We start from the raw sequence: 16,151 nt of genomic DNA, 5'->3' as shown, positions 1-16,151 counted from the left end.
ATGTCTTTGATTGTAACTTCAACTAATCTTTTGTACAACCTCAAACTATGCATAAACACATAAATATTGGTAAAATTCGCAAAAATAAGTTTCATAATTACAAATTTGCAGATATCACTGTTTTTTGTATATCCCAATAATCAACTAGTACACCTCACGCCAATTAACCTCAAAACATCTGATTTATTTCAACAGTGTTCGGTTGAATCCTTAAACCCTAATGAAATTGGGATTCGGTCAATTTTTCTGAAACTTGGGACAACGCTAGTTCGAAGACAGTTGAATAAAAGTCTTAATGGGTACGAAACCCCCCAACCTCGTCAGAATTACCCCTAAAGTACCCTAGGAGGAAAGGAATTGGTTTCGGCGAGTTTTGTTTTTAAACTTGACGCATTGATATTTGAAATAAACGCTCAAATCTCCAAAACCACATCCTACATCGAATATAACCTATAAAGTAAATCATGTAAGGCAATTATACTTATCTTCTATGGTTTTTTTTAGGATAGGAGAAGAGCGACTTCACCGGTGACAAAACAGTCCTTTTCGGGAATAGTGGAAAAAGATTTTTGACATTTTTGATAAATCAGTTAAATATAAATTGGCTTAGCATGTATTACTTGCGGAAGACAAATGCAGCGACAACAAATGACTCAAATCAAATACCTATTTAGAAGAAATTTGTGACCACCGATACTAGGTTATGTAACAACTGTTATATCACCCTAGTGAGTGAAGTAAAATCATTTGAAGATGATCAACTCAATCAAAACACACGTACCACTAGAATATAATAAACATTGTATCTATAACATTAGCCGAAACAAATTCCCTTCCTCCCAAGGTACCTTCGAATACTTCAGGGGTAGTTTTGAGAGAATTTGGAAGTTTTGGGATTCGTTTTTTTTTACAAAAAAAGTCATACATTTCCTAGCTACCTTATTTAATAAGTGTCATTGTACAATTAAAAGTTTTAATTAGCAAAACAAAAACAAAACAATTGTATACGTTTTTTTTCTCTCTAAAATATCAACAAAATCAATAAATATAACACATTATGACTAGAATATAAAGTGTGTCCACTAAACCGAGCGACGAATAATCAATTCTAGAATAAAGGCATGCAATTTTGCAACGTCGGAGGATAATCGGTTGTTTGTTGATTCGAAGACTGATTCGGTTGTGTTGATTGCGCCACTGCCATTGCCATCGAAACTGGTGTATTCGGAGGATAAGGTACCTAAATTATATTTATTAATAACTTTTAATATACAGTGCGTCTCATTTAATAACATACACCAAGAACTGATATACACAGTGGCCCAAGAAAATAAAAACAACTCACCGCAGAATTATGATGAAATCTTGGATCCAACATCATTGCAGCAGCTACAGCCGCGGCTGTAGAAGTCGCAGTCGTAGGATTAGAACGTACAGCGGCCGCAGCTGACAACATATGATGATTTACAAGGTTATTATTAGAATGTTGGGTATTATTGCTTGCGGATCTTTGGTTGTGACTACCCCCAGTAGTCGTTCCCAATATTTGATTGTGGATGTTATGGGTATGAACGGCGTGGGCGTGGTGGAAATCAGATGATTCGTTAGTGCCGAAATGATGATAGGTTGAGTTTAAAACAGTCAGATTGGTCGCTATAAAATTCAAAATACAAAAACACTCAAAGTCTGGTATTCGTCGTGATAAGAAATATTCAAAAATCTGTTGAACCAATGAAGTATTATTCGCTGCTACTTACCTGAGGGTGTGGTATGGTTCTGATGGTGCATTATCAATTCTTGAATTTCCGAACCGAGAGTTGATGGGGCTACGGTTGAACTATTTGTCTGTGTGAAGTTAACGTTGGTATTTGTTGTTGTTGTAGGCAAATCCGGAGTGCTCTTTAAATAATTATATAAATAAATAATTAAATACTTGTTGATTGAATACTGGTACTTATATTGCTCTAACTCAGTTAAAATTTTATGAGCTCAGAATACTAATAGACCCAGTCCACTTGTCATTTTTGTGACATATTCTATTGTCTCGTTGATAATAAAAGTTATTTTAATACAAAAAACATAATTATGCATGATTTTTCAAATAAATTTACTATTAATTTTGATTTTCCAATCCAAAACTGCAAGATGTTCAAAAAACTTTTTGACATGCCCCTATATAAATTCAAATAACTTCTAAACTACGAAACGTATCAATTTTTTTTATATACTAATAAAAAGAGGAAAAATGAATGTAGAACTTTGATCATATTAAATTTTCTTGATAACTCATTTGTCATATTTATACGGGGTGAAAGCAGAAAGTATAATTTTCGTGGCAAATTTTTATAAAAAAATTATAACCTTCAAATGTATTCCAAAAAAATGATAGAATATACATAAATCGAAAGATTAATGTATAAACTATTATAAAAAAAATAAACGAAATCTACAGGGGTAATACAAATTGAAATATAAGCCATTAAAGTTGAAATTTCAAAATTTTCTACTAAAATTCTTTAAATTGTTTTTGTTTTTCGTTTGAGAAAGTATAAATATATTTTCTGGTTGATAATAAAAGTTATTTTAATACAAAAAACATAATTATGCATGCATGCAATCCAAAACTACAAGATGTTCAAAAAACTTTTTGACATGCACCTATATAAATTCAAATAACTTCTAAACTACGAAACGTATCAATTTTTTTTATATACTAATAAAAAGAGGAAAAATAAATGTAGAACTTTGATCATATTAAATTTTCTTGATAACTCATTTGTCATATTTATACGGGGTGAAAGCAGAAAGTATAATTTTCGTGGCAAATTTTTATAAAAAAATTATAACCTTCAAATGTATTCCAAAAAAATGATAGAATATACATAAATCGAAAGATTAATGTATAAACTATTATAAAAAAAATAAACGAAATCTACAGGGGTAATACAAATTGAAATATAAGCCGTTAAAGTTGAAATTTCAAAATTTTCTACTAAAATTCATTAAATTGTTTTTGTTTTTCGTTTGAGAAAGTATAAATATATTTTTTCGTTGATAATAAAAGTTATTTTAATACAAAAAACATAATTATGCATGCATGCAATCCAAAACTACAAGATGTTCAAAAAACTTTTTGACATGCACCTATATAAATTCAAATAACTTCTAAACTACGAAACGTATCAATTTTTTTTATATACTAATAAAAAGAGGAAAAATGAATGTAGAACTTTGATCATATTAAATTTTCTTGATAACTCATTTGTCATATTTATACGGGGTGAAAGCAGAAAGTATAATTTTCGTGGCAAATTTTTATAAAAAAATTATAACCTTCAAATGTATTCCAAAAAAATTATGGAATATACATAAATCGAAAGATTAATGTATAAACTATTATAAAAAAAATAAACGAAATCTACAGGGGTAATACAAATTGAAATATAAGCCATTAAAGTTGAAATTTCAAAATTTTCTACTAAAATTCTTTAAATTGTTTTTGTTTTTCGTTTGAGAAAGTATAAATATATTTTCTCGTTGATAATAAAAGTTATTTTAATACAAAAAACATAATTATGCATGCATGCAATCCAAAACTGCAAGATGTTCAAAAAACTTTTTGACATGCCCCTATATAAATTCAAATAACTTCTAAACTACGAAACGTATCAATTTTTTTTATATACTAATAAAAAGAGGAAAAATGAATGTAGAACTTTGATCATATTAAATTTTCTTGATAACTCATTTGTCATGTTTATACGGGGTGAAAGCAGAAAGTATAATTTTCGTGGCAAATTTTTATAAAAAAATTATAACCTTCAAATGTATTCCAAAAAAATTATGGAATATACATGAATCGAAAGATTAATGTATAAACTATTATAAAAAAAATAAACGAAATCTACAGGGGTAATACAAATTGAAATATAAGCCATTAAAGTTGAAATTTCAAAATTTTCTACTAAAATTCATTAAATTGTTTTTGTTTTTCGATTGAGAAAGTATAAATATATTTTCCCGTTGATAATAAAAGTCATTTCAAGACAAAAAACATATTTATGCATGATTTTTCGAATAAATTTACTGTTAATTTTGATTTTCCAATCCAAAACTGCAAAATTTTCAAAAATCTTTTTGACATTCCCCTTATTTTCCCAGCCCGTCAAAATAAATAAGATTATCCTTCATAAACAGATACTATATGGACTTGTTGTATCCAACTATAGAGATGCACCAACACAAGCAACTTAACAATCGTCTAAAGATTCCCAAATAATTCCCACCAAGGAACATAATAGTTTCCACATTAGCCACAGCGCCCTCCATAGGGATTTGGAAATGGACACAGTTGACCAGACCATCAAAATATTAGCCAAGAAGGAAAACTCCATCATCATGTCAATATCGATGCTAATCAGCACTCAGTTATAAAGAAGACTTGAAAGGATCAAGTCTTTTGAGTTTAGTGTTAACTTTAGTGCAATCAATTCTACGGAGCCTAAGAAACGCTGATGATTACATTTTAGTATCAAGTTTCAAACTCTTTTCGAACTCCATCCTTTCTAATCTCTTTCAAGGATCATCCAGTTTGCTGTACCAATCTTTGTAGCATCTTCAGAGACCGCGTCTCTCCATCTTAGCCTTGGTCTCCCTCTGCCTCTACTACCCGTAGGTATGGCCTTAAAGTACTACATGTCCTACCCATTTAAGCCTTGATTGTTGCAATAAATTGATGAGCAATCAATCCCTAAGCAATCCAATGTTAATATCTTGTGTTAACTACTATCTAAACCGTCTTCAGTACATATTTTCATCCAAATTGTTGCAACTAATTAATAGTTTTAAAGGGATTTTCAAAAAAATAAACTTACCTGAGGTTTCGGTTTAGAAGTACCGCCATTATTCCTCAAAGGTCTGGCTTTATAAGGTACTTTAGCTGAAGCGTTTTCTCCGTGATGTCTAGTATAGTGCTCCTTGAGTTTATCCCTTCTAGAGCTAGCGTAATCGCAATGCGAACATTTGAAAGGTTTTTCTTCCAAATGGATACGTTCGTGACGTACAAGATGAGATTTTTCCATAAAACTGCGACCGCAAACGCCGCACACGTGCGGCCTCACGCCGTTGTGACTTTTAGCGTGACTGGCTAACTGAGTTTTTTTCGACGTTGTGTATTTACAATGAGGATATGAACAACGATATATATCGGCTGAAAAACTCATTTTTATATATAAGAGATTTTAAACACCAAAGTGTACTAACTCTAATATATTTCCGAGCTTGATAGAAATAATTTTTATAGGTTAGGTTGTTGTTAATATTGATTTTTGAAATGTTTTCAATTTTTTGTAACATGCGACCAAATTTAAAACGTCCCAATTTTTAACTAATTAATATAAGTAAATCTGATGATTAGCTATACTTTTATTTTGTAGCATAATTTCAATTCCGGATGATGAATAGAAAGTTTATAAGGAAATATATTATAGTTAGTGTTTAATTTTGCCACAATCCCACAACGAAAACGCTCATAATAATTTTTTTTACCTGCGTGTATTCTTTTGTGAGCGATCATATGACTTATGAATTTTGTATGAAATCCGCATAAATCGCAAGATAAATTCTTGTCTGCTGAATGAGTTAAAAGATGAGCTTCGAGATTTTGGCTGAACCTGAAGGTTTTTGAACAATGATCGCATTTAAACATATCTGGAGTGTGCATTTTCATGTGAGAGATGTAGTTTTGTTTAAGGCGACATTTGAAAGTACAAAACGTGCATTGGTAAATGGATTCGTCTAAATGATGAGCTCGGTGTGTTATTAGCTTCGATATTTGTTCCACGCTGAAGTTACCTTTGGATAAAAACTGATATAATATTTGAATGTGCTAATTTTTTAGATTTAAAACTTACAAAAGTCACATTTAAAAGGTGGTCCACTGAAATGGGTTTTCATATGATTCAAATAATCGCCGTGGTATTGACAAACAAATGAACATAAACCACATTTGTAAGTTACATTTTTAGCGTGACTTAAAGCTAGATGTTGTTCTAGTAGTAAACTATCATTTATTGTGGTAAAACATATCGGGCATTTGATGACAACTTTTTCATCTGTATCTGTGGAAACTTGAAAAAAATTATGTAATTAAGTTTAATTTCATAAAATTTGGACAAACTTTGAAGAAAAATAATGATACATACCTTCATATTCTTCTTTTTCTTCGTCGTCTAATAACAATGGTTTTTTTTTGCAAATTAGCATTTTCAAAGCAGCCATTCTTACGCTAGGTTGCAATCCGAAAAGCATCAATTTCTTCAAAATATTCTGTTTCCTATTTCTCAATTTCGCTTTAACTAATAGTGAATTTTTAATAGGTGTTTCTAATTTTTCCGAAACCATAATTTTCTTTTGCTTTATATCAATATCCATTACTTTATCTTGTGAAATCTAACAAAAAAAAATTATTAAGTCGTGTGACTGACACACAGATGGCTCTGCCATTGTCAAATCCATATGACGTTTATGAAGTACCAACTTTCAAAGGACTATGTATAAAATTTTCTTCAAATAATCAATGCAAGTCAGGATTTTCAGCCCTAGTTAATATAAAATCTAAATATCGAGCCAGACTAGATGTGTAAAGTGACCTGCTGTATTTTTTGTCAGAATTGAAACCAAACATACCAAAAATAGTTGTTAGTTTACTAAATACTAACCACCTAATAGCTCTGCGTTCAATTTGGAAGATAGTTTTCATTTGAAATGATTTTTTCAAGAATTATCCTCCCTAAGATGTCTGCTACTAGTGTTCTCACCTTATACCAATTTTTTATTTATTAAAATGATATTTTTAATACTTACCTGTCCATATTTTACGTGTAAGACATCATATCTTGTTTTGAAATTTGAAAGCATCCAATTATTCACAATTAAGTAATCCAAAATTATATATAAACAAAACTCACTCTTGTTATACAAATTATTTGTTTCTAAATGTTTGAAAACTTCTATAGGTTCTAAATCATTAGTAGGGAAACATTTAATGAGCTGATCAAAATGTTTCTCTCTTTTCTCAAGATCCTTCTGAACCCATAAGGATAATAAATTAAGAGCAGTTGTTGTAGTTAAAACAAAGTTCTAAAAATAAATACCAAGCATAACAACGTTGTTGTAAATATTAGTTATATACAAACCTTGTTGGTGAAGAAATCATGGAGTTGTTTCTTATCTAAGCGGAGAATTTCTTCTCCTTTACATATATCATCAATATTTTTTGCAATCCAACTTTCTATGACATCATTTAAATGCTTCAACTTATATTGTTTCGAAAGAAAAAACGTAAAGAGACAGTTGTTTACATTCAATTTAGAGCCTAAGAAATCTATACAGTATTCCACAATTGTCGTTAATATAAAGTGATCAGCCAGTCTTAATAATTCTTCTATAATAGAATGATTTATACTTATTTCTCCCGTGTACATAAAATTAAGTACAGCATTAAAAATTGTAGTATCCGTACAAGAAATTTCTAATTTCTCTCTTTGAACTTTATGATTTTTTAAAATTGAATCAAAATAGGGTGAACTGCAAGCCAGAACATTTCTATGTGCTTTTATTATCCTATTGTTTACAAAAAGAGTGATATCACAAAATTTGCTGGCTTTTTTTTGTTCGAATAATTTTTGAAATACAGTCGTCGGAAAATTAGAATTTTGGAATGTTATAGTTGGGTAATCCTCAACGGCAATCATCTTAAAAAAAGTAAATGTGGAATTTGTTTGCATTAAAAGTACTTTTACACCTACCTTTATTTAGAAAAAAATATATATTCCTACATTTTATTAGCCAATTTTTTACAAGGAAAAATTAAAATAAACTTTGATTGAACGTCACTGTCAAGTGTCAGTATAGTCAATGTCATTTATTTGTCAAATGAATGACAACAGAATCACGAATAATCATTGCCTTACTTAAATAAATTAAATAGAAGGTAAAGTCAAATACCGGAGATCGAAAAGTGGGACAAAACATCTATTATGAGTATAATTCATTTTATTTCTTCTATAATTGAGTTCCATGAAATAATATTTTTTAAAGGAGAGTCAATAAGATTAATATAAAATAATGAGATTTCTGAATTTTTGTCGATGATTGTATTGAATCAAGCTTTGACAATCTAGTAACTGTTTCATACTTAAATTTTATATATTTTTAATTGAAAGTTGAGTGTCTTATAACAAAGTTTGTCAAATTTCAATGAAATCAAATAAAGACAACGAAAGAATTAGATGTAAAATATAGGACGCCTATGACTAATCGGAAACATTCGTAGAATATTTCTTTTCATAAAACAACGAGTGAATACTGCGTTCTGTGGTGAAAACTCACACTGTAGTATTTTGTATCAAAAAGTTTGTGTTTTTTAACTAATATTTTCAGAAAATGATTAGTTAATCCAAGAAATTAGTATAATATCAAATAGTTAGATGGCCACCGTAAGTCTTTTACCGAAAAACAGTGTAAATAATGCATCAATCAAGGTATGTTAAGTACTACTCCTCGTGATTATCTAATTTTAATTATTTTAAATTTAGTTCATTCAGCGAATGAAATCATCTCAAACAATTACATTTAATGAAAGAAGTTCGGAAACTCCGATTATAGTAATGCGAGAAAGAAATCAAGTTGAAGTTATAGGTCCGCCAGACCCGGATTCTAACCTTAGACCTATTATAAGAAAACGACAATTTAACGAAACACCACTACAAACGAAACTAAGGGAAATGCAAAATGATACCCAGAACTGGAATCAACATTTCTGGAGTAATCATAATAGAAAGTTCGTCAAAGTAATGTTGAATCATTTGAATATATATATATATATATATCACGTGTTTATTGTTATATAATATTTTAGGAAAAACAAGATTTTATTGATGATTTAATTAACAAAGATAAGGATAAACAAATTACAGCGGATGAAATGAGTGGATTCTATAAAAAATTTTTGAATGATAATTGGAAAACTCATGTTAGGTACAACAAAGAGTGGTACATTAGGAATTTGACTATTTTAATGTATTCACTGGGTGTTACATTAGAGAAAAATACTTTAAGTTTCCTCACAAAATTCAAGTGATTATTTAACGTCTAAAGTAAATCGTTATTTATATATAAATGTAAATATTTGTTATGTAAAATAAAATTGTTACAAAAGATTGAATTTTATTATTTTAACTTCCAACTAATGTATTAACGTCTTTAATTCCTATAATAATATGTGGATGAAATAAAAAATTCTCAAAATAATTCATTATATAAACTTGGTTTATGCAGTAAATTAATGATAATTATTCCCTGTATGGATCCTTTTTGTCATTTAAATGTGGAAAGCTCCTGATACTATCTCTCAGTCTAAACGGCATTGTTGACTTTCACTGCTTTTTCCTATTGCGAATAATATTTCCATAACCAAAAAACAAGAATGTTTTAAACAAAGCAATCCTCGAAAATTATAAAGTGAGCGACATCTGTTAATTTTTCTTCAAACTTCAATAGAAACCAAATGCAGCGCCATCTAGTGACACATGATTTACGGCAATAACATCAATACAGGCTGACCTCACGTAATCTGTGCTCATAACCTCACAAAATTAAGGAAATAGAGAAGTTAAAAATTGGTGAACTTTTTGTTTAATTTAAATTTAGTTTTATTTTCTGCATGAACTTCAACTACCATTTCAGTGTTTTTCAATTAGTAATTTAATTTGTTACTTTAATCGTCATTTTTAATTTTGGCTGCATAAACTAAGCTTTAGTGATAGTTACTTTAGGAAATTTTTTTGGTAAATTTAATTTGAAACTAATTTTTTTTATCAAAATTTGTTATTCGGTGATTATATGTTCGAGGGTTGCTACTTAAGTTTTGAGATACAGCAATATTGATGTGAAAATATTAAATCTGCCATCATAATGTTTGACGTTTTTTAATACGAGTGCTGTTTGAGTTGTTTACAGATACTTGAAATATTCAACTTGGTCAAAATATTGAGCGTAAAAACATACTTACCTGTAAGCTCAACTAAAATTCAAGTTTTGGTGTATCAGTGAATTTTTTAGTGAACAAATAAATGATACAATGAGCAACTTAAAAAAATAAGAAAACTCCAATTGAGGTTATGAAAACTGAAATTACATTTAACGAAATGTTATTCTGAACTAACCTGACCAAAGTACAGGAAAAAACTGTTATATTATAAACCTGGTAGTATGTCCCTATATCAAAATATGATAATAAATTAATTCAAATAGATATTAACATATTAGTGATTTATAATTCTCAATAAAGCGTTATTTATAGTTCTTATACAAAGTTTATTTACTGTATGGACATTTTTACATACAAAAGTAGGTATTTACGAACGTGTTATATAATTTAAATTTTTAAACTGCATTTATGTTAAGTTTGAAGTGACAATATCAATACAAATGCAAAATGTCGAAGGTGAAAAACCATTCTTTCGATTACTGAATCCTCGAATTTTCGTAAAGTCGTTTTGAGTCGAACTGTCGTAATTTCAGTTGTTGCCCTAATATACTATTTACATTCATTTCAACCAACACGAAAGGGGAATAATAATTTTAAATAAAATAATCATTACTCACAATTGAATAATATTTATTAAAATCAGATACAAAAGATTAAACACACAGATAAAGATAAAACACAGAAAACTATAAATTGTGACTGTCATAATTGCCCGATCTTCACAGCGCCGATGTTACACGACTGTCGACGATTACAAACTAATACACAAGAATTGATTCCACTTACATTTATGATATTTACATTCAGACTATAAATTTGGCATGTACATTTTTTATAAATACAGAACTATCAGATTTTTTACAAAATAATACGGTTAGAAATCTACCAATTTGATAAATATAATTTTGTGATCAATCATTTAGGTAATTTTAGTGAAGGTATTATACAGGGTAATGCTAAAATTTTTGTAACAGAATAATTAGAATATCGTCTCCTTGTAGGTTGTTTTTCATCTAGTAAGCTATTAATAGTAAACAAAACACATAAATATTAATATCGCGAAAGATAATTAATTCGCCATATCTTTCCTATATACATTATTGAAATATGTAAATATATTTTTATCTATATCCTCGAAATTTACAAATAATGAGATTTTTGTCACTAATATTTGAGGTTATTTTGTATATTCTAACTATTACGCAACTATAACAAAATTAAAAGCAATTAACAAGTGGTTGAAGAAAAAAATAAAAAAAAAGTATTTACGTACCGGAATATTTTGAAAAAACGATCAAAATTCATAAAAAAAAAATTTGTAAAATATCAATTTTTCCAGAATTAGATCCGCCAAGATTCACGAATATGTACACATCTGTACATATTAAAAACGGGTTTAAAATATCAAAATGAATACGTTCAGTTTAAATAAAATATTTAGATTAAGTTAAATACTTAATTATTCCATCCCTGGATCTCAACGCCGACCTGGCGGCCACAGAGTGAGGTAACTACGCCCCTGTACGTCAAACTTTTGATCATAAACGCCACCTATCGATAGATTGTACAAACTTACAAGGCAACCCTCGTATTATATCAAAGTTAGAACAAGATTTGAATAGCAATTTAGAAGATTTCTTAAACTGTGACACATTTTCGTAGAAAACGAGATTTAGTACATGACATATGTACAAAACGAAACACATGCACATTGAAATTAATATGTTCGGAGGATAATCCGAGATAACAAGAAAATTAATTAGATAACGTGGGTTAGGTTAGGACCTTATCCTTTGTAAGACGAATTATGATTAAAAGCAACTGCGCTGTATTGTGCGAGGGATGATATCACTAACTTGTATGTAACTAATTTGCGTAAGCACTTCTGACATCTGTTGCCTGAAAACAACTTGTTACAAGTGGATTGTTTTAGTTCAGTTACGGGTGAAATTTCTAAAGATAATTGAAATCTTGTACTCGGAATTCGAATTGAAAATTAGATCCTTGGGAAACACTTGATTCACAAAATAAACGAACAAAAACATTCTTATACAGGGTTAGTTGTAAAGTATAAAAAACATCTCAAATCACATCCAGAACGGAGTAAAATAGAAATGGAGGTCGCACGGTTGCCATAGGAACGAACTACACAGAGACGTGCGCGCGAGAATTTCCGTTGTTGGAATGTTTCGAGTATCCCGCCTTTTTCATCTTGTGAAGCAAATACTCGATCGAAAGCTTCGCTTATGACTAGGAAGATTATCTACGTGGATCTTTTACCTCGAAAAACCAATTAGATGATCAAAAACATCGACTTAACACGCGCCATCTAAAGTTGTAAGCAAAAAAATCGGCAGATTCCATTCTTTTCCATAATTTAGCATCTTAATTTAATTTTAACTTTATAATATTTGGTTTATATTGTTATTAAGTTATTTTTTTATAATTATAATACAAATAAATATGAGCTACAATATTTCTCATTACTATTTTCAAACTATCAATAATACGATAATAAATCAATAACCTATCGTATATACTCCGAAACACGAGATGGCGATAGCGTAAACGTAAATTGTTCTAGATCGAATCGAACGTTTGGTATTTTCTCGAATAAGTCGTCTCTCGATACGACCTTGAACTGACATTTTTGTAATGCTAGTGGTATACGTTTCTTGCTCTTAGCACGTGATCAATGAATTGTTTTAGCGACGTTATTGTATTCAGTCGATGAAATGTTTATGAAAAATACGTAAAACAAAAACTGTTAACTAAATAATTTACAATTTTAATAGGAATTTTTCCATCGAATGAATCAATCTATGATAATTTTGTTGATACTTGATTTTATATACACACACACAAAAATCGAAATGTACGTCAGTAGTTCCATACATTTTGAAAATAAAGACGTAATAACCAATTAACGATCCTTCTACTGTTACATTGGAAAAATTTTCGATGATATTTGTAAAATGTTGTTTTCGTAGCCGAATAAATGACATTGAAATTATTATTTTTGTTATACGAGGGCACTTCGAACTTATATCATCATTTTCCTAAAAGATTTTGTTAGAAAAGTCCCATCGCTACCTTTAACTGAATTGTATCATGCATTATACCGTTTACAACATGGCTACCGAATAGATCTTTGTTGTAGTCACAAAATTCCTCTTTTTATAACCAAAAATTGTCGAGTAGTATTATAAAAATTGATTTATTATAATCTTGTTGGTTTATTATAAAATTTTGAGGTCTCAAATTGTATTTAATTCTCAGAAAACATAAGACTCAATCAATAAACTGTTGAGGAAGCCATCTTTATTTGCGTGTGACGTCACAGAGCTGTTAAGAGGCGTAGACCGTTTCCGCCATAGATAAAACTACAAATATTATTTAATTTTATACTTGGTCAAAGAAATGTAAGTCGACTAAACAGAACCGGACTTACAAGCATTTTATCATAACAAGGTGCGCAAAATATATGGCAGAATTCGCTTATCGTACACTTAATTGGGCGAATTTTGGGAAATTTTGTATTTTTTTTTCAAATACGCCTTCTTGTGGACCTAAATTTTTTTGTATACTTTTTTCCCGAAGCTGCAATATAATTCGTTCCTGAAATATGACCTACTGCCGTTTTTTAAAAAGAATCAAATGCTAAAGTTGAAAAAATATTTTGTGTACAACCATTTTCTTAAAATTTGCAATGTTGTCAAGTATTATTTTAAAAACTCATAAATTATCAGAAAATTTAAATAAATAACGGATGATAACACATTTTCACAACTAAAATATTCACTAACTTAGACAATATCTGTTTGAAATGAAGTTCCAGTTATTTGCTACCACATTCTAATGTATTATTATTAGTTATTAGTATTGATTTGGAGTTCCATCTTGTATAGTCCTCAAGAAATAATTGCGCGGTTAATACAAATAAAAATATAATTGTTGTCTTAATATTTTAACTAAACTTATATTATTTCAGTAAAAAATAATTTTTTATATCAAAAACGTAACTGTCTAATTTCATTTTTAGTTTGTTAGACTTTATAAAAAAAAGTATATAAATATGTTAATTTATTCAAATGACAACAATCTTATTTCGAACTGAAATTTTTAAAAATGTATATAGAAAAAGGAAATTACGTTAAACATTTTTTTTTCTTTATTATTTTTGAACGATTAACCATTTTCACAATCTTCATTTAGATTCCCTATTACAAAACAAGTTTCTAGAAATCTCTAAGAGTCGTAACGGATAATTATTCCCGTAATGGCGATCCTGAATAATGGAATCTTCTAAAGCGATTACATGAAGTACCGTTAGATGGCGTTACCGGATAATAATAATATACAACTCCTGTATATTGATATAAACAACTTTTATAAGTTTTTAGAGCAATTAAAACACATTGAATTATAAAATTTATTATTTTTAATGACTATATATATATATATGTGTAAATAATTTGTGAATACATAAGAAATTATTTACAAACAAATTAGAATAGTGACGTGTATCGTAACTGACCTTGAAACGTATTTCTTGTAATACCAACTTAAGAGTTCAGTCACACCTGCTTACTTTTACATAGTTGTTTTAACTATTAAAGTTGAATTTAATTATATATATATATACGTCAAATTAAATTTATATACTATTTTTACTATGTAGTTGTATGTTTATTATTTTTGTTACTTTTCAAGTCTGTAGTTTGAAATTATCGAACAAGCCTCTCGGTTTTAAAATATTATCGGAAGTTTACACTTTGTGTACAAGTTACTGAATGTGCCAAAATACTTTTAGATTAGTTTTTATAGTTTGACAAGAATCTTTATTGCATTATGTTCTCCGCGTTACAATGTTATTTTATTAAATATTATCATACGAGGGACACGACAATAATCTATTTTAGGTATATCCGAATATTTAGTAAACACATTTTATTTTTAATGTTATGTTGTAGTGTACGTCCATTGGATATTTCTGTCGGTGTGTCCCAATCAATGTCACAACGTAGAACATCGTAATTTATTGTAAACAACTTTTATTCTATTAGAACAATTATTATCAATTAACTTAACAAGAGTTGCGTCATCTTTTCAATCGATTTGTTTGCAAACAAATCGGATCGTTTCTAAGAATTGTAAAGAACGAAAAAAAAAAACGGATAACGATTTGCATCGCAGGTAGTTTTTGTTCGATCAAAAGATATTTTGGAGAAACTTTTTTATATTATCTTCCTTTTTAGGAGATTTCATTTGAGATGGGAGGAGTTTAGTTACCGTTTCTAGATTATATACAGGGAGCGTCTGAAATCGATGTCGAATTTATATTTTCAAATTATTGGAACGCCGTAACAGCATAATAAAGTTTTAAAAAGTGGAATATTTTTACTCCGCCGTTACTTCTTCTTGGAACGCGCCAATCGCTTGCTTACGTCATCGGCGCCATTAGAGTTTCGTCCGACTAGCTACGACGGCATCCACACTACGTTGTTTTGTTATATTTTATTACGATTTGAGGATTTTTAACCCGTTACGGGAAGGGGATATTTTAGGTAAACGAAAAGGTGAACAAAAAACAAAATATATAAAGAATAGACTATAGAATTCACCGTGTCACGATATTTTATCGTATGACACCATCTACTTTTGTTTAATAATTTTATAAAAAGGTTTTAAATAAATTTGCAGGAGTCAAATTATTATTTCGCATATTAAAATTAACAATGAATTACTTTTTTTTAAATTTACATTGAAATAAATAATGAATGACATTGCTAATAATCGAAATACATTACAATACAATTTTTAAATAGATATCTCCTATTCAATTTTGAAATAAGTAAATTTTTTCATTTTTTATTCACAAACTATTATTTTTTTTTTCATATAATTAAGGTTTCCATATGATAAAAATTAGTTTTAACAAACAACCTCGTACACAGCCAAAAAAAATAACTCGTTTTCGTACTAACATTGTTCAAAATATTTACTGAAACTGTAGTATAAATGCAAAACACACAGTTACGTCAACAGGAAAAAATCCGCACATTATATATAACTAAAATTAATATATGACTTTTAAATT

At 29.0% G+C, this 16,151-nt stretch overlaps 2 protein-coding genes across 2 annotated transcripts; one reads left to right on the top strand and one right to left on the bottom strand.

Moving 5' to 3' along the window:
• Positions 1-926: 926 nt before the first annotated feature.
• On the bottom strand, positions 927-7,919 carry LOC130445283 (zinc finger protein 879-like). Its single transcript, XM_056780846.1, has 10 exons — positions 7,809-7,919; positions 7,197-7,754; positions 6,865-7,140; positions 6,204-6,450; positions 5,913-6,128; positions 5,548-5,853; positions 4,875-5,209; positions 1,758-1,899; positions 1,346-1,653; positions 927-1,240 (listed from the first exon to the last, which is right to left on the bottom strand). The coding sequence occupies exons 2-10, from the start codon at positions 7,752-7,754 to the stop codon at positions 1,109-1,111; spliced, it is 2,520 nt and encodes an 839-aa protein (XP_056636824.1). The 5' UTR covers positions 7,809-7,919; the 3' UTR covers positions 927-1,108.
• Positions 7,920-8,348: 429 nt separating this feature from the next.
• On the top strand, positions 8,349-9,221 carry LOC130445142 (COA8 family protein CG14806, mitochondrial). Its single transcript, XM_056780665.1, has 3 exons — positions 8,349-8,543; positions 8,598-8,852; positions 8,921-9,221. Exons 1-3 carry the CDS (start codon positions 8,490-8,492, stop codon positions 9,140-9,142), a joined length of 531 nt encoding a protein of 176 aa, XP_056636643.1. The 5' UTR covers positions 8,349-8,489; the 3' UTR covers positions 9,143-9,221.
• The last annotated feature ends 6,930 nt before the right edge of the window (positions 9,222-16,151 follow it).

Source organism: Diorhabda sublineata, chromosome 6 (genome assembly GCF_026230105.1).
Source record: "Diorhabda sublineata isolate icDioSubl1.1 chromosome 6, icDioSubl1.1, whole genome shotgun sequence".
NCBI classification, from domain to species: Eukaryota; Metazoa; Arthropoda; class Insecta; order Coleoptera; family Chrysomelidae; genus Diorhabda; species Diorhabda sublineata.
This window is presented reverse-complemented; position numbering and strand designations above follow the sequence as displayed.